The sequence below is a fragment of the Fulmarus glacialis genome, unplaced genomic scaffold (assembly GCF_000690835.1).
Source record: "Fulmarus glacialis isolate BGI_N327 unplaced genomic scaffold, ASM69083v1 scaffold3596, whole genome shotgun sequence".
NCBI classification, from domain to species: domain Eukaryota; kingdom Metazoa; phylum Chordata; class Aves; order Procellariiformes; family Procellariidae; genus Fulmarus; species Fulmarus glacialis.
In genome coordinates this window covers 50,086-72,026 of record NW_009219945.1, presented here as the reverse complement: position 1 = coordinate 72,026, position 21,941 = coordinate 50,086, and the positions used below count along the sequence as shown (strand labels likewise).

Here is a 21,941-nt window from a genome sequence, read left to right as displayed (position 1 = left end):
CTGCACTGACCATTCACTTCAGCTGGTAGGTTTCCATCACAGAAAAACATCTGAAGAGCACATGAAAGCAGCTGTTGCCAGGTATCCCTCACCCTTCCCTTTCACAAATAACTGCACAGAGCTCAGTCCAATGCAAGTCTGATGAACTGGTAGGCTGCTATCTTGTGGTGATCATTTTCGGATACTCTCTTTCCCCAGTAAAAACCACCCTCAAATAAATTCACCGGACCATTTCTTCACTGGAGTTTATAGTTGAGGCCATTATCACAGAGCACAGCAAGCCGCTATCTTTGGCATACTGAAGGGACAGCTTGAAATGCACCTAAATTTGCACTGCTGAAGGAACGTGCTTTAGCACAAGCAGTTCCATGACAGCATTTATCTCTGCAGTGTCGCTCAATAAATAAATCATTCAGTTCAAAATCCACGCACAGCTAGAACCCTGATATTGCATCTCAAGCATCCAGAGTCAAGAACAAGAAAGGACCATGCTAACCCCGTGTCCTTCACAATACATATTTAAATGGAGAAAAAAAAAAATCAGCATGCCAGGAATGGAGAAATTAAAGATGAAAGTTTAAGAACTACAGTCATTTTTCATCTCTTGGATAGATTTACACACAAGAGTAATGAATCCGCTCTGTGTCTGAGAATGGAGTGAAGGACAAGTCCCACCAGCTGGGCAATGAAACCCCACAGCCCCGATGACACACGGGTGCCGCTCTAGGTCAGTGCAACGCTGCTCCTGGATTCATTACATCCTCCTGTGCAGCACAGAAGACAACAGCTAACTTCTGTATTTCCATTCCATAGTCCCAAAGAGCACAAATACACTGCAAACGGCCAAAGCAAGCAAATGGCACAACCCTTGGAAGTCTTCCTGCTGGTGCATCTCCTAAATCCCAATGCAGACATCCTGCCGATTGCCTGACTGTACGCTTCAGAATAAAAGGCAGCAAAGACAACAGGACAAAAATCCCCTTTACCTCAAAACTGCTACTTCCATTGTTACGTGTCTAAACCGCTCGTGTGACTTAACGATCACAAAGCTACATACAAATCCCATGATAACAGAGGGCATGGCGCAATACGCTTTTAAAAAAGGAAAAGGACACAGCACACCACAGCGTTAATCCTGTTTGATGTTGAGTGCTGCCCTACCCAAATCAGTTTCTGCGGCAAAACTCCAAAAAACAGCCAGTCATATCCTTGTCCTTAATGATTATTATCCTAATTAATGAATTAATTTATCCTTTAGTATTATCATAACAGCTACAGAATAATAGATGCTAATTATGCAGTTCTTAAAGGCTTCTAATGCGATTCAATACCTTCTCTCTTCCCTACAGATGCTAGTTTACTTTCAAAAAGCCTGGAACAGACCCAAGTTTTTCAAAGACACTACACCTTGGCAGCGCTTTGGCATCGCCTGAGCTTTGAACACAGCCCAACCGCACTTTTCAGGCTGCTTGCCAGCTTCATACATTCTTTATTAATCCACATTACTATTGTCACTTCATTTTTATTTATCGCTGTTGAGAGCAGAAGGCATGGAGTATATGACCTAAGATCAACCATTCAAGCACAGAACATCAAGTGATGGATTAGCATTGTGGAAGCAAGGATTTTAGTTGCTTTCTTTTGACTAACGTAAAACAGCCCTCCTCACCCGAGAAATGCTTAGGACAGAGATTTCAACATTTGTGAACATCTGGAAGGATAGGCTAAAAATATTCAATCCATAAAGGCCTACGGTCAGGTTTTAAAAAGTTTTGGGGGACTTACAAATAAATAGCCAGTATCACAACAGGGATTTTCAAACACTTGCAAGCATGTGAGGCACCTAACTCTCACGGGCAAACTTGTCGGTGGAAGTTACATTTCTCTAGGCATTTTGTTGCAGTCATCTTCAGGCAAGTGGTACCAAGTGTCAGAAAAGAAGAACAGAAAACAAGCTAGGGGGGAAAGGCCATGAGAGTGAGCAGCATTTTAATGCATTTTAAACCAGAGTGACTTTCCCGAGCCCTTCTGAGCAGACCTGAGGGTCCGTATACGCGGTTTGTACAAAGCAGCCATGAAAATCAGAGCGTGCCCTTGCAGTTCAGTGCGTGTTCATCTTACACCTGCTTCAGTTTAGCTGCACCACCACTGAAGTATTCCACCACCCACGGGGTGGATTTGGCTTCCATCCTTGGTAGAACTCATGCAGCAGCTACATGGACACTAGACCTCAGGTGGAAGAGGGGGGTGAGGATGCATGGGCAAGGGCAGGAGACTGCCGCCAGCCTGCAGCAGGCATAATGTGAAACTTTACCTGAATTTACTATTCAGTAAAAGGACACAGTAACTGCTTTTGTTGAGCAAAATCTTCTTTAAACAACAAAGGCAGAAAATTCTATATTAAGAAAGGAGAAGCAGGTTAACACATATTCTGAAAACAGATTTTGCATTGGGTAGGATCCAGCTTGGATGCTCCACATAGATACATCCCATTAACAAAGATGAGACCAGCTTTTCTCTCGGGGTTTTTTTAATATGTATATAAAACACACACAAGTATATATGTGTGTGTGTTAGAATTTGTCCCTTAGAATCACCTGTTTAAAGAACTGTAGCTTTTCACAGGAGGAATGTTAGTAGCACTTAGTAACTGCTCTCTAGGTGTCTGAGCTTCAACCACACACGACAAAACTATTCATATATTAAAGAACAAGCCTTTAAGACAAAAAACAATCATACAAAAGGTTTTCGAATGTTTGACTCAAAAATCCTACTGCAAGCAATTTGTGGTTTTTAGTATGGACTATCACAGGCAGACAGAACCAGCAAACCATACTTTAGACATTAGTAGTCTGACATTTGCTTCTGTGAAAATATATTCCACTCTCCTCTCCCCACAAACCACCCAGGATGGGGAGTCCTGTCTGTTCTTCCTGCTTGGATCCCGTTTTTTCCTGGCATTCTCTCCACTGCCCTTGAAGCACTTATTATTGCAACCGCGCTTCCAGCCGTGGAACGCTGGATGGGGTTGCCTGCAGAGTTTGTTCTTCAAACAGAAGATACCGAGCTTGAATCTCCTGCAAGGCAGAGCTGGGAGATACAAGTGGCATAGATTTGCGTAAATGCCTTCATCTAGTACATCAGAGACCTTATTCTATCAATCAAAATGAACGCGGCACAGACAGCAATGGTTGCCTTGAACAAAAAACAGGAACAGGGCAAAGCACCGTGCATCCTGTACCACAAAGCCGCGTGGCTCAACTTACTGCCAGCGTCTGCAAATGTGAGCCGAAAAATGGAGAAAACCCATGCCTGCACCATGAGAGCTCCCGCTTTGAGAACAGCCTTAGAAATCTACCTACGTTGCAGCAGAAAAAGACTGACTTTGCAGGACATTGGCATTATCCCATGAAAAGCAAGAAACAGAGAAGGTGGTGTGGCTCTGTTCTGAGCCATGGTCAGTCTGTGCTAAGAGACTATCATCAGATCCAGTCCTAAGATTTTTTAAAAATCACTCACGCTTGCATGGTCTGTCATTTCTGGTTTCTACTGCCCGTCATTTCTCTTTCAACAATCTACCTGTGATAATGAAAATGAACAATAAAAACCACAAGAGATGGCTAGACTTTAAGGTCTCCCTTAGAACTTGAACATTTTTACAACCGGTCTCCTGTTCTCTCCTTGCCATTCAAAATTTCACAAAAAAATTATGTTTGTAGTGTAGAAATACTGCAAATCTCACATTGTAATTAGTATTGCATGCTTTTTAGTCTTCTTTCATTTTTCACAATAAAAGCTTAGATTAGCCGTTCTTATGTTACAACACTTAAATACATATGCAGGTAGTTGCTGCTGCAATGTCACACAATCAAATCCAAAACCATTAGAAACAGCCTGCTTTACAACTCGACAAAACATGCTGGATGGATTAGCCTATTTCAACCTTTTTGCAGGCTCTTACTTTTGTTGATTTATTCTCAACACACATAACTCCTTCTAAATGTGTTGCAGACCTTGTAAATTCTTTGCTTATCCCCGTGGAACTCAGCAAGGATTGCGAACGCTGTCAGTGGACCTTCACAGCCTACAGGTACAGCATAAACTCATAAAGGTCTCAGACATTCCCTGTGGTCCTTTAAGGACCACGCTTATTGTTAAGGCTTGCAATTACTGTCTACAGAGTTCAGAGGTTCACAGCTACAGTCCTCACACCACCCCTCCCAGGATTTTACCCTTCTCTGTTTCCTACACAAAAAAAACCAGTCTCTAACATTCTTTAGAAACATTTTCCTCTCTAGCAAAAATGCACGTGGCATACTGTCTGCACTCGGGGAAAGTGCAAACTCAAAACATTATTCCTTTTCCCAAAAATCTGTCCTCAGATTTCAAGCATTCGTAGATTGTTTTAAAAAGTCTTCTTTCCATTCATTCATCCATCCATCCCTTCTTTTACCATAGAAAGGGATTTTGTTTACATTTATTTTAATAATAGCAATCTTTCAACAGCAGTAACTGTACATGCCCTGAAAGCAATCTCCTAGAAATGAGTGAAAGTTAAACAGTGCAATCTTACTTGGAAAAAAGGAAAATCCACCTATGTTGCTCTAAAAAACAAACAAACAAAAAACCCAACCCCCCTATCACCAGCTCTTTCCAATAAGATTTAAAACCCTACCTTTGTCATTTGCTAGTTTTCATGTTTAAATTTGTTCAAAGAAATCAAAAGAAGAATCCTATCTTTCCACTTTTCAGAAACACTTGGAACAGCTTTCTATATATTCCCACTTCTTCTTAAGAGCTAATAAAGTGGATTAATTTTTTGAGGTCTCTAAGTAGAAGAAAAGCTGAACAGAGACTTACAAAAACCCGCTCTGAACCTCACACAAAGCTTTTATTTCACAAGCTGACTTGCAGCAGAAATGCGTTGCAAATACAACTCCAAAATTTTTTTTTCAAATCTTATCTGGGAAGGTTTTGCAAAATAGGCATCAAACAATAATTCTCTTTACACCACTAAAATTATACTTACAGATGGGAAGGAGTGGGATAGAATTTCCTTAGTGTAAATGCCGAACTGTAGTCTGCCAAACACAGCTAGGACTGAGCTGGATGTTTTAAAAGTCTAACGTTCAAAAGCTTTGGTTTTGTTGTCTGCTACAGAGTGAAATGACAAAATAAATGTCTTTTTATGGACCACACAACACACAGATTGTATCTGCACAGTCCAAACTGGGCAAGGCACAGCAGTATGATGCATTCAACCCCAGAGCTAGGTTTTTTAGCTTATTTCTCTAAGGCCCGTAATCTAAAATTGCCAGGATGGCCAAATGCCCTCGCTCTTCCCCATGCTATCTGTTTTTGCAACAAATCACAAATATCTTAAAGCTTTTAAATTTATATAGGTTTCGCCTTAATTATCAGACTTTGTTTTCTCTGTGTCCATCTAAGAAATCAAGGAGATTTTTGCAAGCTGCTGCCATAGGCTGAACACCAATGCTAGTAGCATGTCCAAAAGGCGAGCAAAGTAAAATTTGTTTTACAGGCTTTTTTTTCTTCCTTCTTCAATATTTTTGGCCTGATACCGACACGTCCTGCCAAAATCTCTCCCCACTGCACTATCATTCCATGAGCTATTTCACACCTCCCATTCGATTCTAACGTGGAGCCAAACCCTTCCAGACACCGCCGGTATCCAACGTGTGACAGAATGGAATCTTCCCCTGGACATTAGGAGAGGCCATGAGATGTCAGGGGTGAAGTATCTCCACGGTAGAAATGATGCTCAGCTGTGCGGCTCCTTCCATGCCTTTCCGTTCATTGAATCCAGATGCCACAAGTTTCTCAGCATTGTAAGTATCTGAGAGACAGAGACTAACACGCGAGAGGTGAATCACAGACTTGGGGTGGGAAGCAATTCTAGCTAGCCAGAAGAATTACTCAAAAAAAAAAAAAAAAAAAAGGAGGAAAAAAAAGGAAAAGGTGACTGATTCTATGCCCATCCTTCAAAGTGATGAGGCCAGCCCCCAGTGCTTTCATTTTAGTTTAACAACACTGAAAAAGAAGCTCACAGAACTTCTCAGCAGCTGGGCATGGTTCACAGCCTCTGGATCTACTGGACAGCAGCTCAGTTAAGCCTTGCTGTAGCATCTTCCTTAGCCAAGGCACAGAACTCACCACATTGTCCCCGCATAAATCAAATCTCTGCGCTGTATTCTCAGGAACATCCCTGCAAACCACCTGAGAGTCTGACAGAAGTGTCAGACAAGCTGCTGGACAGCTGGGCTCACTTCAGTCAGTGCACCAGCAACGCCTTGCACGCTATGCACTGGTTATTGGCTACTCCTGGGCCTTGCTCCTGCACAAACATATTCTGCAGGGTTTAAGGACACAATTAAACCTGAAGGTTTCCTGTTAGTCTTTAGAGATGCCAGTAAGGTAGGTAGAAAGATCAGAAGCGGTATGCTTCAGGGTTGGAGAAAAACTGTTCTATAAAATACTGGCATTTCTATAGGCCCACCTGAAATAGTCAGGAAAGAATACAAGGTTCATCTCTGAATTAAGCACTGCAAATGCAGTCCCAAAAGTGAGGACTTAAAACGTATCGAAATTCCAATTTCCTTAAGTCCCCTGAAAAACCTCACTCTCGATCACCGTACTGCTCTTGGCTGGGACACAGACATGTGTCCACCATTAAATTTTGCAGTGCTGCTTGTTAGCTTGGATTGCTTTTCTGAATAGTGATTATTTTGATGAAACTGGCTTCAGCTGGGTTAGAACAGTACTAGCAAAATGCCCAAACACAGGCGGTTTTAAGAGATGTTCACCTTCAGCCTCTCTTCCCTCTCCCAAAAGCACTATCTATATACACATGTATATATACACTGTGCATGTGTGTACTTGCACCCTAAGAGCCGACAACAGAGAGGAATTATCCTCTGTTTTTCTATCACACTAGTACACTGCTGTAGCTCAGCTTGTGCCAAGCTCCACCTTCAAAGCGGAGCAGGATGCTCTGCTCCCCAGCTCTCTCTGAACACACGACAGCAGTGTGCACACAGAGTTAGGGCACTGCAAATTCACAACCTGTCCCTGTGCGTGCTAATGCCACTGTGCTGGTACAACGCGACAGCAAATACTTCCTTACCCCACGCAATTCAAATGTAGGCAACACAGGTGTGCTTATTCCATACGCTTCGCTTTAGTACCTGAGAAATGTCAGCAGAATCACATAAAGAGCTTTAAAAAGAGAGACCACAGTGATTCCCATTAACGTTCAGCATAAATTGATAAGATGGACGCTCAAGAAGTGCCGAGATGAAGCACGAAAAGAACTGCTCTGTTAAGAGCAGAAAAATGACCGAACGCAGGTATTAACTCTCAATTGAATTTGTCAATGCAGTATGTCTCCTACAAACAACAATTTCACTCAACGTATTAAAATACCATAACCTATTATGTCGCGTTTTACACAGTCGCTATCCCCGTATTAGCAGACGGGGAATCTGTGGTACAAAGCGGCAGATTTATCTGCCCAAAGCATTTTGATACCACAGTAGCAGAGGCAGTGAAAGAATTTCATACCAGATGTCTGGAGACATAACTGGGAACAGATCAAGAATCCCCATCTCCTGGCTGCCAGCAGCACGCCTTGATCAACAAAAATACTGGCCGGCATCCTCCCTCCTGTACTTCCCCTGTTTATGTATCTGGTGCTTCCGTGGGTCAATGTACGCTCCCCCCACAACTGACAGGCATACGTACGCGTAGTCTAAGCATGCACGCTCGTGTCTCTAGGCTAATCGTTGTGCAGCTCTGCACAACTGTAGCGAGGATTATTTGCTTAACAGGCTCCTTTTTCTCCCCTCGACGTTCCTTTTCTTTTCGTAAAATTAGCTGGTCGCAGTACCACAGACAGCATCCTTTTGAGGACTGAGCTAGTGAAGAAGTGGAAAAACCCACACATGCCGCAGAAAAGTGTCATATCAAAATATTACGAGGCTGTGCTGCCAAACATAATGCGATACAGTCTGCAAAACGAGGTGGGGGGAGAAAATACGGCATTTACCTGACAAGAGATCTGTACAAGGTAGACCAGTTCCTTGGATTCACAGCCGTTTCTCGTTACTTCATTCTGTTCCTCCGGGAGTGAAAGCTACACCAAGGGGAGGGGGTGGAGAAAAGAGAGAGAGAGAGAAAGACCAGGTCAGTGAGCAGGGATAAGCCAGGCATGTAATAATGCATGAAACACAACATTCACATCAACTTGCTCCAAGACATGCTGAGTATCAGGGAATCGGGGAAGTGCTTGTCTGTCTGGAGTTGTCAGATAGAAAATATTCAGCATTCATGGCTTACACAGACCCTCGAATGCCATTGGATTTTGGCATCTCACCTGACAGTTTAAAAATAAAAACATGGTTCAAAAATAAAACAATCATAGGAAGGCAAACTGTTCAAGCCAGGGATTAAACCTCTAGCTTAGAAGTCTGCAAAATTAATTGTTGACTGAAAATATCTCTATACATATTCATGTATCATTTAACAGTGATTCCCCCCCCAATTTTATTCATTTTTTATTTTATATGTTCAGGCAGACATTAGATAATAAAACATATCTCCTAATTTCAGTGTTGTCAAGCAATTTACCACAACAGGGAGCTTTATGGCACCATTCATCACATACAGAGTCATTAAATACAACATCAGGATGTGCTTTTTTTCAGATCCATGAGGAGAGATTTAACCATGTCATTCCTGCACATGTACCAAGCGCCTCGACCAGTCCTACTACTGGTCCTGCTACTCCCACTAGTCTTGATATCCTTTACTTAAAATAGCTTACATTTAATGATCTTCTCTGAAAACAGAAATTACAAAGTGATCATAAGCAAATTAAGACTGTTTGCCAAGCAAAGAAAAAAAGGAAATATCTTCCAAAAAGTTGTTTTATAAAAAAAAAAAGAGATCCTTATCCAGTACGGAGCCCCAGGAATAGAAAACCCTGAAATACTCCCTTAAACACGGAACAGGACGAGGTATCTCAACCTCTCTGCACGAACACAGCCACCATTGCTACCTTTACTCCTTGTATGATGGACATTAAATTGTACATTGAAAGCACTGCCGTACTTGCCAGAAGAGTTATTTGCTCTCTTTCTTAAGCAGAAATGAAAAATAGAAAGTGCTGAAGAAGAGCCCAGGACTTTTTACACAAAGGTCTTTTGGAACAACACTTTCTCTCTTGGAAAATGTGTACATAAAAATTTAAGTCTGCAAAAAAATCATAATTAGCTAAGACCAAAAAAACCCAACAACAAATGAAAGCAGAAATGAACAAAAGACTGAGGAGAAAAAACACAAATTGCTATACTTTAATGAATGTAAGCAAGAGAAAATCAGAATCAGGTGATTAGAGGCAGGCACCTCCTGAGAAAGAGGTACAAAGGCAAGGCAAAGTTCTCTTACATATAAATGACCATCGATACCCAAAATTAATTTAACTTTGCATTTTGCCATTCTCTCTCCTCTTTGTAAGGAAGTTGCAGAGCACACAAATTCAGCACTCTTCCTTCACCAGACCTAATTTCCTGAATACTAATTTCTTTTCTGACGGTTGTATACATGACTGCAGAGAATTAAAAAGATTTTTGGACCAAAGAAAGTCTTTGGATTGCCGTAATTTATTGTATTTTTACAACATTAAATGTATTTAGAGGAAGAGAGAGCATGTGTGCAAATGCTCACCACTCCCTCATGCTGGTGATGCAAATAAAACTTTCTTCTGCTTTGTGGCAGTCCTTTTTGGCAAGCAAATGCAAGTTTCCCATCAAAGGATTTGTATCAGAAATCAAGTTTGCACCTTCAGTCTTCACTGCTGCCTAACAGTGTGGAGCAGTTTAAAAAAAATTATACCTAACTGGGGACATCTAAGAGCCTTTTGCCGAGGCTGCTCTTTATGTAACTAGAAAGACATAGAAAGTCTTAAAACACCATGCAAGCTCTTGAAGATGAAATCCACTGAGTGTCACCTCCATTTGGATACTACCTCTACTCCATCATAAATCACCTCTCCAGAACACCCATGAAATGTCTCCCTCGGCCGCTGTTCAGCTTCTCCTGCACCACTTTCTCAGCACACTTTCTTTTTCAGTTTCCAGACAGCCTCTCGTTCCACCTATAAATTCTCCCTTCAAAGCCAGCTTTCTTCTGTAAAGCTTTCCAGTGAGAACTTTACAGGTTTTTACACGCGCTCACATCCTCATAAGGTTGGTGTGCAATACAGTCCCAGAGATAAATCCTTCTAACTGCTGCAGAGGGTCTTTCACGTGGTGAGCTTAATTCCACTAAAAAACCCTGCATTCCATAAAGACGCTATTTTAAAGATCTGTAAGAATGACTTTTCTATGTGTGTAACAGCGTGTAGCCTGCTGCCATTAATGTGATTAAATATGACAGTTACTTATTTCCGCATTGCACATTCCCTCCCACTTTATCATCATTCTTTGCTATCAAATTTCATATTTAAAGTGCTACTAAGTTTTGAAGCTAACTAACAGCCAAAGAAAAACAAAATAACAAAGCATACAGTAAAGGAAAGCTAATACATGGCTGGAGATATTTTCTACGTTTGTCAGGTACCAAGGAGCTCCAGTTCAATTAAACGTGGGTTTCCTACTCACGGAGAAAAGTTTCCATCCTTTAATCTCCCCTGTTTAGGGTACAAACACCTACTCTATCAAGCCACAATGAAATTTCAGGCCTTGCCTCCCTTGAGTACATCAGCGCTGAAGGACATCACTGCAGGCTGCACTTCGCCCCAGCAGAATCTGTTTACCTGAAAAGCCGGCAGCCAGGCGATGAAAACGCCAACATAAAAATGCAGCAGCTCCCTCAACATATTCAAGGCTTGATTCTGTGCAACACAATGCGGGGTAGAAAAAGGCACGGGTCAAGTTAAGGCAAAGGTTGAATTGCATCACCTTTCCTCTTACATATACTGTAATTCATACCCGTTTGGACTTATGTCAAGCCAAGTCTATACACGAACTCTCCAGAAATAGCAAGTGAATCATCTGTAGGCATGAGGTCCATGTGTGTAGGACGACGAAGTTACAGCAAAGTTTTCATTTGAAAGAGCATACCTACCCGAGGATTAACCTACTGATTTATATTCATCAACTTTACACCCGCCTAGTTAGTTTCCACTTTAATGCTTCTGGATGTCCCCATTTAGACAACTCACTGTAATGAGAAGTGACATTTTAAATCCATTGTATTGCCCTACATGTATGCAACTGTCTTATTTCAGAGTAAAGTTGTAAAAGCTAACCGAACGACTGTTCCTCTTCCTGCAGCCAGCCTCGTGCCTACTGAGAGACAGAGAGAGTAGAACTGTTTACACAGGAAAATCCATTGGTTTTATCCTTTAACATAACTGTCCTCGCAGCAAAATACCCTGGAAGATGAATATTCACTCATGCTCCCTGTTCCCCATGTGGCATAATTTTTGTTTTGCTCTGTTAATATACATGCATTAATGCTCTTCCAAAAACCGTGGATGTTACGATGTTTAAAAGTCTTTCCTCCTGGAGCATCCCTTATAAACAAACATAGGAAGTACAGGTGCACCTGGGCCTGATTTGAAATCCAGGGAGCACAAAGCAGACTTCGAACACGACTCACAGGCAGAATTTGGTTGACTCTAAATTGGGAAATGGATTTGCATCTTCTTAAAGGACAGAGCAAAGACAGCAGGGTCTCGAGGATACCCCTGTAAGAGTTTCAATGGTATCATCTGAGATAGCTGAAATAATCTGTAAATAACATTTATGGTAACTGATCAAAGCGTTAAACAGCATACTTTACATATGGCTTGATATGTAATCTGAAACGTTCATTTTTCACATTCAAAATGGCTGCCAAACTTCCTGAACCTGATAAACAATTATGATGCATTAGGTTCTGTTAGGTTCATTTATTACTGGAATATGTATGCCTAACTAGCACAAGTAGATATGACTGACTTCATAAATTAGGTTTATGGTATCCTAATCTTTTCAGTGGTAGCGTTTTAGGATACACAAAGAAAGCCTTAAAGATGGCCCTGTGAACACTCCACACTTTAACGACGTACGGATAACGCAGAGTGCTGTAAACGTTATGTCAAGGTATCGTTCAAATTTGTCGTTCCACAGCTAGAGACAAGTTTGTGAGTCGCCACTCTGAATTCTGCACACACCCACAAAGAACTGATGAGTGTATTAAATCCTGGAGCGGGCAGGCTCCAGGCTTCGTCTACCTGCAAATTCACACTATGTCGCTTTGTGCAGCTGACTAGCAAGAGCTGTAGTTCCTAACACAATCATGTGCCAAACGGTGGGTAACGGTAATAAACCAAAGAGCAGCGAAGATTTCCAGGAGCAGGAGACCAGCTGAAGAAGCCATCAGGATCTCTCAGTTATCAATCCACTCTAATAGTAACAGTTTCACCTCGCTAACTTGAAAGACAAAATTAAGCTACATACCTGGTTCACACAAAATTTTGCCAGAAAGAGCAGTGCTCGCTAGCCAAGACCTTACTGATCGTATATACAGGCAGGACTAGCTTGAAAATGCTTCGAGTTCATGTGGTCTTCCCACTGTCCGAGAAAAAGCAGCTCATCTCTAGTAAGCTAGCAGATAAAGACAGTGATTACAGGAGTCTCCTGCAGAGGATAATTTATTGGTTACTCCTCTTGTAGAGCAACAACGAAAACAGGGCGGTAAGTAAGTTATGATATGGCACATTCAGAAGTCGTGTTCCAAAGCTCGGTAGTTTTACAGGGCACAATTCTGTACGTGTGCATTTATCTTCCCGAACAGGGGTTAACAAGAACAAAACATCTCATCTCTCCTCTCCAAAGTGGCTTTGGAAGCTCCCTTCTGCTCTCACTCCAAGAATAATCCCCACATCAAACTCTGGCAGATCTGTGCTTGGAGCAAAGCCGCAGGCGTTTTAAAGACTCATTTAATGTTTGTCTGGAGCTCCACAATTTCAAGCCTACTGTGAACCTGTCTGGAAGGCGCATGGGACCTGCCACGTTCCCCGCACAGAGATCCAAAAAGCAAAGGCTAGCGACTGCGGAGAGGACTTTAATTAGAGCAGAGTGGCCCTGTTTCACGAGCGTGTTTCACTTCTCAGTGTGACCAGAGGCAGAAAAATAATGTAAAATACAACTTTTGAGAGTCATACATTTTTACGCTATATATGCTCCTCTCATAAACTACCAAAACTTTAAAAAAATCATTTGAAGGAAAAGCACTACGTAAGTCTGTTGCCAAGACTGGGATGGTTGGCTACTAAATTAAAATGCCAAATCCTCGCCAGGTAAGAGCTGGCTGTGCTTTGCGAGGTCAATGGGGCCGTGTCCGCTCCTCCTCGCCGTGCCTCTGACTCCCAGATGTCAAAGTAAGCTCATTTAGCTTTGGCTTTAATTTCCTTGTTTCCCTTGTTTGCCGAGTGACGTTAACTCCATCAACCTGCTCTCCTGAAGAAAGGATAATTTGTGCAAAGCTCGCAAAGCGTACATTTGATTCGTCTGTGAAACCTACTTATTTCAACTTCTGCTTCATAAAGCCGTGAACACTTGCTCTTGCTCGCACACACGTACCTCAACAAGTGAGTAACGCAGAGCCGCTGGCGGAGCGCCGGCACGCAGAACAGCACATACTTAAAGAAAAGGTTACGAGGGCTTTGGCAAATCTATCCTACGTGTTTGGTAACTAACACCGTGAACTTGCCTTGCTTCCAATGACGTAACTCATTTTGTACAGTGTTGTTATCTAAAGCTTAAAATCTTGCGGCTAAAAAAAATTAAAAAAAAGAAAAGAACAAAACAGAAAATAAAAGAAAAAAAAAACAAATTCCACCCCCTCAATGGAATTAGAGTTAAGGTTAGAATTTAATGTGGGAGGCATTAAATAATTAGATGATAATTAATTACAGAATTAAAACCATAGGCTAGGAAAATATGCTTGATTCCTTCTCTCTCCAAATCTTCTCCCTATCTGTTTCCAGGTAGAAGGAGCAGACTCATTCCTCCCAAACTCCAAACCCGCCTGCACCACCGTGCTTTAAGTAAACCAGTCCACCAAGAAACCATCTCACATCAGAGGTGTGGAGCCTACACTGACCTGGGACATACCCTGGGAAGACCACTCTAGAGAACAGCAAAAGCCCGTGGAATAACTCTTACGTCCTCTTGAAGTCTATTTCAATATTCCACACAGCATCTCCCAAGCTCTTCTCTAAATTCCTCTGAAAATGATGCACTGAATGCACTGAAGCCAAAGGGTCTACAGTTTATGCATTATTGTATTTGCACAGTGGTGAAGGGCTCGCAGAAAGTTTTAGTGTCTTTATGAGTACCTAATCAACGCAATATTAAGCCACAGGGAGCAATTACTAGCTTTGCCTGCAAAATGCAAGCACAATCACACATATCCATCACCAAGCCTGAGCCGTCAGATGCATTTCGGGCATCTCATACCAAGACACTGACAGAACCATCCCCGTCCCCGACCCGCAGGTGCATCTGCTGCGGCGTTCCGGAACAGACAGTCCTGCCCATGACCTGGTTTGATCTGCGTGCACGAAGAGCAATACATGCATTATCGCCATAAAACCTGCTGTGAAGCAACGGACAAATTGCACCTACCTGCGCATAACGTAATGCAAATGCATGTTCCCATCATGTGAAAAATGCATTTCACGGCCAAAGTAATTCAGTACATAAAATGAATGCAGCTGCTCTCTACAGATTAAGAGAAACTGCAATACTTCATCATATTAAAATTATAAAGTATAAGCAACGTGAGCCTCGTTAGCAGAACCGCCCCCTTCACTTTTCGCCACAACCTGTCCTTCCGTGAGCGGCAGCATCTGGCGCAGCGGTCCAGGCAGGAGGAAGAGGTCACGGGAGATTCGAGCTCCCCGGCACGGAAGGATGTGATGGGGCAGAGGGCAATGAATCAGCCTCACGGGCAAGCGTAAACTTCAGCAGGTTTCATCTCAAACATAGCACACATCTGTAGAAATCTCGAGGAGGGAAGAGACGGCGAGAATGCTGAAGAAGTGTCTTTCGCCAGGAGTTTTAAGCCAGTGGAAAGGCTGATGCTTTTCCTGGCAGAGGATGTGTCATTGTTCCAAGGAAACCTGGTAATCTTTTTAGGTTTTTATGAGATGGAATTTAAGGTTAACTCCCTGGCGAACGCGGCCAGACACATGCAACTGAAATTTCTGCCACTCATACTCAGCCATAGCAAAAGCTCATTAAGTTTCCAAACCACTATTAAATCTGATAATTTTTTCTGACAGTATTAGGAATGGACTTTTTTTTTTCTTTCTTTCTAAACCACCACACTTCTAATGTCTCCTTGATGTCTGTCCTCTCGTTAATTTATGATGTTTGTGCAATTTAGCAAATCAGATGAGGGAAAAACCACAGGACAAATGCCACCTTTATGCATCACTTTGGAATTTATGTATTGGGTGAAAAGTATGTCTGATGGTCAAGAGCAAGAAAGATGAGGCAATTTTCCTGTGAAATATTTCTCTGCTTTATTTAAAAAAAAAATTCTAGGGCCCAAATACGCTTGGGACAAATCCTGAAGATATTAAAAGCCTGATCAAACTCAGAGATGCACACTCGTTATAAGAAAAAGCTTTTATTACCTCTCTCAGCTCCAGCCCCTAATAGACAATACTTTCACTATCTCCTAAATTACCCTGGTGATTCAAACACCGCTTCATTTTCATTTAGCTGAGTCCATTACTTACATCAGTTTGTCTTGTAATGGGGCACCTTCAAGACCTGTTTTTTGATGTATTTGAAGCTATTATTTTATTATATTTGAAATTTTAGGTTGGCAAATCTTTTTACACAGGGAAACATTTTCTAACTAATTACTCTGGCAGCATAAATGTATTTATCTGGTCTTTTTTTCCTCTCTCCAGATTTATCTTGCTAAATGTACTAATTATATTCCCACATAGTTTCCCATCTTCTCCTGCTTTCTCCTTTCCATACAGAACTGTGGCTTCAGAGCAGAAAAAGAACATTTCCAACAGAGTGGCTTCTTTACCCAAGCACAAATATCCTGAAGTAATGATGAAAGTAACGACAAGAAAGAAATGTTTAAAGAATATTTTTATATCTGAAACTCAATTTCTCCACTCCTATTTGAAATCACCCCTTTGAAATCCCAAGAGCAGCAAAAAAAAAAAAATCAAGCAGAGCTCAACAAGACAAAAAAGAAAATGCATCTCCTGTAACGCCACGCAGATTACTACTCCAAGCCAACCGCAGTGTGACAAAATCACTCGCTGCACGGAGGACGGTATATTATACATCATCTCCAGACAATCAACGAAACACTGCAGGCCTGCCGCGCTCAACTGTAATCAGTGCCAGGGTGAAAGACATGCAAGCGAAGCTCTCCCAGGGCAACTGAATTTTCATGGCAGTTTTGTAAAGTGCGTATGATACAATTGTGGAGAAGCATCGCATAGATTAATTCTGGCCGCATAAGTTGGCTAATATTGGCATCGAGGTTCACCGCATAGTTCAACTTTGTATTTGGCTGCTGAAATTAAACTCAAATGCACCTCTGCAGTAAAAAGGCAAAATGTTCCTATGAAGATACCCTGTCTTCCCCCATGTATTAAGCAGAGTACAACAGAAAACATCACTGGAACATGTAAGGAGGATACTAGCAATAGAGGTGAAATTAAATGCTGGCTTAAATTCTCTTCCTAGCAGAAACAAGTTCAGATCACATCGCAGGTGTACTCAAAAGGCCGAATTTTATGCAAGTACAAGCACTAAGTAAATGTAAAAGGTTGTGGGATGTGTATTTTGCCTGTAGTTACTTTCAGAAGTATTTTAAGCTTGCAAGTCACATGAGACAACTTTTTCCTATGGAAGCATGATTATTTAGCAGTCAGCATCCCTTCAACTGAGCTTCACCTTCAAGACTAATAAATCCTACCATCGTTTATAAATATGCACAGCCAGAGAAAAGGGCAGATACTAACTCCCCAGCAGGATCCTTGAGGTGCTTTAATCATACTGGATGCAATAATAGTTCCATATGCGCCTTATATGCACAAGATCAGGTCTCCTTTGGGTTATTTTGTTATTTTGTTTTCACTGTAAGCTTCCAATGAGGTCATGCACACGTGCTGCGCATCTCAGTACTTCTGAGAGAGGCTAAAACAGCTGTGACGCTCCTCGAGTTCCTTCCCAAACCAAAACTATTGCAGAGGATAACTTTAAAGACAGAGGAGAGTATGCTGGGCACCCATGCTGACTAGCACATGTGAAAAATAGAGCTCCTGTGATGTGACTAGCTGCTGCAACTTTTTAAATACACATCCACCTGACCTCTCTCGCAGAGAGCTGGCAAATGGCATCGCTTTGAGATGGCGGAAAAGAAGGGCACCTCATGAGTTTTAATTACTCCTGCATTTGGCATCTGATTTAGAGGTTAATTCCAGAATGTAATGCTGGACAAAGGTTACTAAGGCGGTTCCCGCTGCTGCTCAGAGGTTTTTGCTAGTGCCTTTAGAGCAGGGAACTGCCCTTGCTCAGGCAAAGCAGAGGAATACCCGCAAGAGCCAGCGGACAGAAAAATACACGGCACCTACGTGCAAGCAGTAGCCAGCTTCGGACTGAAATTCAACAACAGCTTTTAGTTATCAGCATCGGTCTGATGGGTGTTGATTTCCATTACATTAGTCTGGCTGAGAATGATGATTTTGTCTTCTTGGTGACGAATACCACCTTGGGTTACAACATGTTGCTCACTAGGTGCTCGTGTATACGCAGCTCTAGCAGCATCCCCTTGTCAGGAAGAATTTGTATAGGTGCAATAATACAAGGTGCTGGGGATGGGGTGCTCATGTAACTACACGCCAGGAAAGAGTCCACTACAAATAGAGCAGCTTCTGATCTGATGTTTTTAAGTTTACTGTAGTGACTGGTGCAAGACAGTTCCGCTCTGAGTATTGAAGGTGGTCAGTTAGACAAACGGTAAAAGCTGAGGCATGTTAAGGAATATTAATCAACTAAGCCAGCAATACAAAATAAATGTGAAACCAGGCAAAACACCTGCCCAGTGCCACATTTCTGCTGCACACAGCCAGAGGAGATGGAAGGCAATTCCCGGTCACTTCTACCCTTTCCAATCTCACACGCAGTTTTGGAGAGGTGGATCCTCCCCGTGCCACGCTATCCGCGTTAGACTGCTATTGCAACACTGATCTCAGACATGAAGCACAGTGGGATCTAGTTCGTGCCTCTCTGAAGATGAAATCAGGAGTAACCTTGACAGAATTTGACTCTTACTGAAGTCAGAAATGCATGACTTGGAAAGATCTCACTTTCAATCCCTGATTCCAGGTTGAGCTGCCAACGCAGGCAGCTTATGTATATGCTGCTGGAGTTTGTTTGTTTTAATTCTGAAGCCAAGTATATTTGATGCCTAAGCTTGTTGAGACACAAAATCTCAGAGAGTTGTGTCAGAGATACTTTCCCCAGATTTTCCTGTATTAAGTTGCAAATGTTTTCTCATATGGTCTCACCCTTTTATTTCCTCTAAATGCGTAAGAAGGTCAATCTTCATAAGCAACGAAATATTCATAAAAACTTCTTAGATGCAGCCATTAGGGACTCCATTAGGCAAAACCAACTTCTTAGGGTCTGAAAACAGAATGTTTTCATGAAGTTAAAATACCTCATGTTATTAAAAACAAACTAACGAACACCCCCTCCACACGGCTGCATGCAGAGCAGTGCCTCGGGCACTTGGTGATTGGCAAAGAGGACATGACATCCTGGAACGCTCCGTAAGCTGAATTTGCCACCTGTGGGTTTTTCTGGTTGGAGTTTAGTGGGTTTGTCTTTAGCCTTTAAAGCCCTATAGGAACTGACCATTAAGAAAATTCCTCTCTGCATGCATTCCAGGCTATGGAAATAACGGCCATCACAGAAACTAGACCCGATACATTACTAGAGAGAGATTTTTTTACATTAAAGCAACTAGGCTGAAAATTGCTTTTCACCTTGGTTGAGAGAAACCTGGATTTTCTGGCTCCTTCATATGAAGCAGAAACTATCTCACTTGTAGTGAAATTTGGGAAGACGTTGGACAAATACAGAACTACTACCAGATTTGCTTCACAGATTTCTCTCCTGCATGGTTTTTTGCTTCCATGACGATCTCATTTTCTTCTTTTCTCATGATGGGGGAAACTACTTCCAGTCCCTGGGGTTTCAGAAGACAACAATCAAATATGACACTAAGCAGTGGCTCTCAAACAAATGTTTGCTGTGGACACAGGGTGGCTGTACTTCGCCAGACATACAATGGGGTAATAAGTTACACATGGTGACAACATGGAAAGTCCCTGCTTTCAGTAACTGTGGCCACAGTCGGAAAATCACTGCCAGAGCCTATCTCAGAGGAAGAATGGGTGCAGGCAATCGTGTTCCTTCTGCAAACTCATCCTCAAGAGAGCTTATTAGGCATACCCAACACCACGCTAACCAAGCTCCAGCAGCCCTGAAGCACAGGAGTAAACACGCATGTACTTTGCTGCTTAGGCATGTGCTTCAGGGATTAAGAACTAGAAGATAAATGAACAGAATCTGTTACTGACTCCATCTATTCCTTCTGCCCACCAAGAGACATATCGTGGGATAAAACACACAGGAAAAAAACAGTTTTGCTAGCACACCTATGATGGAAATCAAAACTACAGCTATTGCAAAGAAAGCTTGTAGGATAAGCCCAGCCTCAGAGACATGAATGCATCTGGTTTCAGTAAATACAGAGCCTCTATTATGGCATGTTGTTGATTAAATGATTGTTTTCTTGTCCAGAGAAAACAGAGCATTCCACTTTGACAGGCACAGGAGGATGTGTGATGTCTTGCTCCACAGCCTCGGTATTTTCACAGAGCGTGCTGAAGCACTGACACCCCATCCAAGCATACCTGGCCAACCTTGCTGGAGGAAAGCAATGATCAGTGCATTGCCTATACCCCCCAGTGGCTTGCTGTACAGATGTCAGGGCTCGCAAGGAATGGAAAGAAAGCAGTAAGTGTAGCGCAGGCAAAAGGAAATTAAAATAATCTTGAGGTACACAAGTTATCTCTTTCAAATTCATTTTCCATAAAACAGTATCGCATAAATGAAACATTTCCTTAATAAAAGCAATTGCAAGGATGTGTTAAATGACTAAGGGTATAGGTTCCCATTAATATTACACTGCTGACAAAATATAATTACAAACATTGCAGCAATTCCTCCTGCAGATACCTCCAGGTACAATAAACCAGGCCCCAAGCAGAGGGTTTTGATTTGGTTTTGATGTAAGAGAGTTTGAACACGTATTTGAGTGTCTTCACAGAAAGTGCCTTTTACAGGGCACCATGCAAGCAGCACTGCTCGACCAGGCAGAGGATTTAGAACTTCTCGTTCTGTTTCAAACTTCTGAGATTTGACTCTTATTAAGCTGCACAGTACTTGTTAGGATTTTGTCCCCTAGATCTCCAGAGTTGTGCCCTATGAATTCATAGCTTTTGAAACGTGAAAGATAAAAAAGAAAGAAAGAAAGAAACAAACAGAAAACCCGGCTACTCACAGACGTGTGTTGTAAGGAATCAATGTAAGAAAAAAGCCACAAGACAAACAAATAGGTTCCAAATAATTAATTTAAATCTCACAGCTGCTGAATTTGGTGTGCGAGAAGCACTGCCATGCAAACAGTGTAGTATTTTGAAAGCTGCTAGTCCAAACAGTCCTCCTTACTCTACTCTGACTGCTCAGCCAAACACAAACACATAAATAAAACGGTTTCTTTGACTTACAGCAAATATTAAGCTCAGATTTTTGAGTAACACAGGTACTGTATCACCAGCTCTTACTTGTCACACTAACCAAAACTCAAATGAAAGGTGTCACTCAGCCTGACGCAACTAACAAGAGGAAAAGGAAAAAAAGGATGTAAAGAGATTCCCTTTATTCACATATGCAAATCTGGGCGCGAGGGATAAGAGGCTTAGCGGGCCATATGAAAAGCAATGAGCAAAGATAGTCAGGAAATAGGAAGTGGTTTAAGTCCAACTCTCCTACACAAAAGACAAGGAGAGCTGAGCCAGCACAAAGGCAGAAGTTACGACACATCCTAAAAGCTTACAGCGACTTACGATTTCCAAACGAAGGAGCAATGGTAATTCTCATAATTATTTTGCAGGGGTCTTGTAGATGCTTTGCACCTATCTGCACCGCTTATTGAGAGCTTGGAATAGGACTAAGCTGCCTGTGGCAGGAATTTCAGAGGTAGGCACGTGGACAAAGTCATTCCTAGAAAGCCCAGATGCTGATTTTGTCCGGTTAACAATTTACTGGCTATGAATGAAAAAATGCATGTAATCTTGTAAAACCTATGTCTACTGTATATTTTTCTATGGTTCCTGTCAGCGTGGCATCTAAGAGTATTATGTGTCCCTGCACCTGATTAAAGATTTATCCAAATTTATGTTTCACTTACATACATATCTGCATCAAAAAGAAACATGTAATAAAGGCTTACAAAACTATCCAGATAGAAGTTCAGAGTCAATATGCATTCTCTTTATCTATAGATATTACTTTATACTCCAAAGATTATTTTTAAAGAAAGAGGCATGAAAGATCAAAGAAAAGGAAATAAATTATAAAATCTTCTTATTTTAAAAAGAAACCTTTGCTAAACCTATCCTCATAACAAAGGAACTGTTCTAGGCTTTATTAGCAACAGTTTGGAACACATCTAGCACCATAAAATGCAATACACTCCTTTTTTACTGGCCTCTCATTTTTCTAATTTGTAGAAGATGCACCTGAAGTTTAAAAATG

The 21,941-nt window shown here is 41.8% G+C and overlaps 1 protein-coding gene across 1 annotated transcript in view; it reads right to left on the bottom strand.

The window, feature by feature from the left end:
* The window catches only part of LOC104078782 (rho GTPase-activating protein 32-like), a gene marked incomplete at its 5' end in the record, with an annotated part of 101,238 nt that overhangs the window by 36,598 nt on the left and 42,699 nt on the right, over positions 1-21,941 (bottom strand). Inside the window, one exon of the mRNA XM_009580562.1 lies at positions 8,066-8,152. Within this exon, the coding sequence (XP_009578857.1) occupies positions 8,066-8,152 (87 nt within the window). The remainder of the gene's footprint in view (positions 1-8,065; positions 8,153-21,941) is intronic.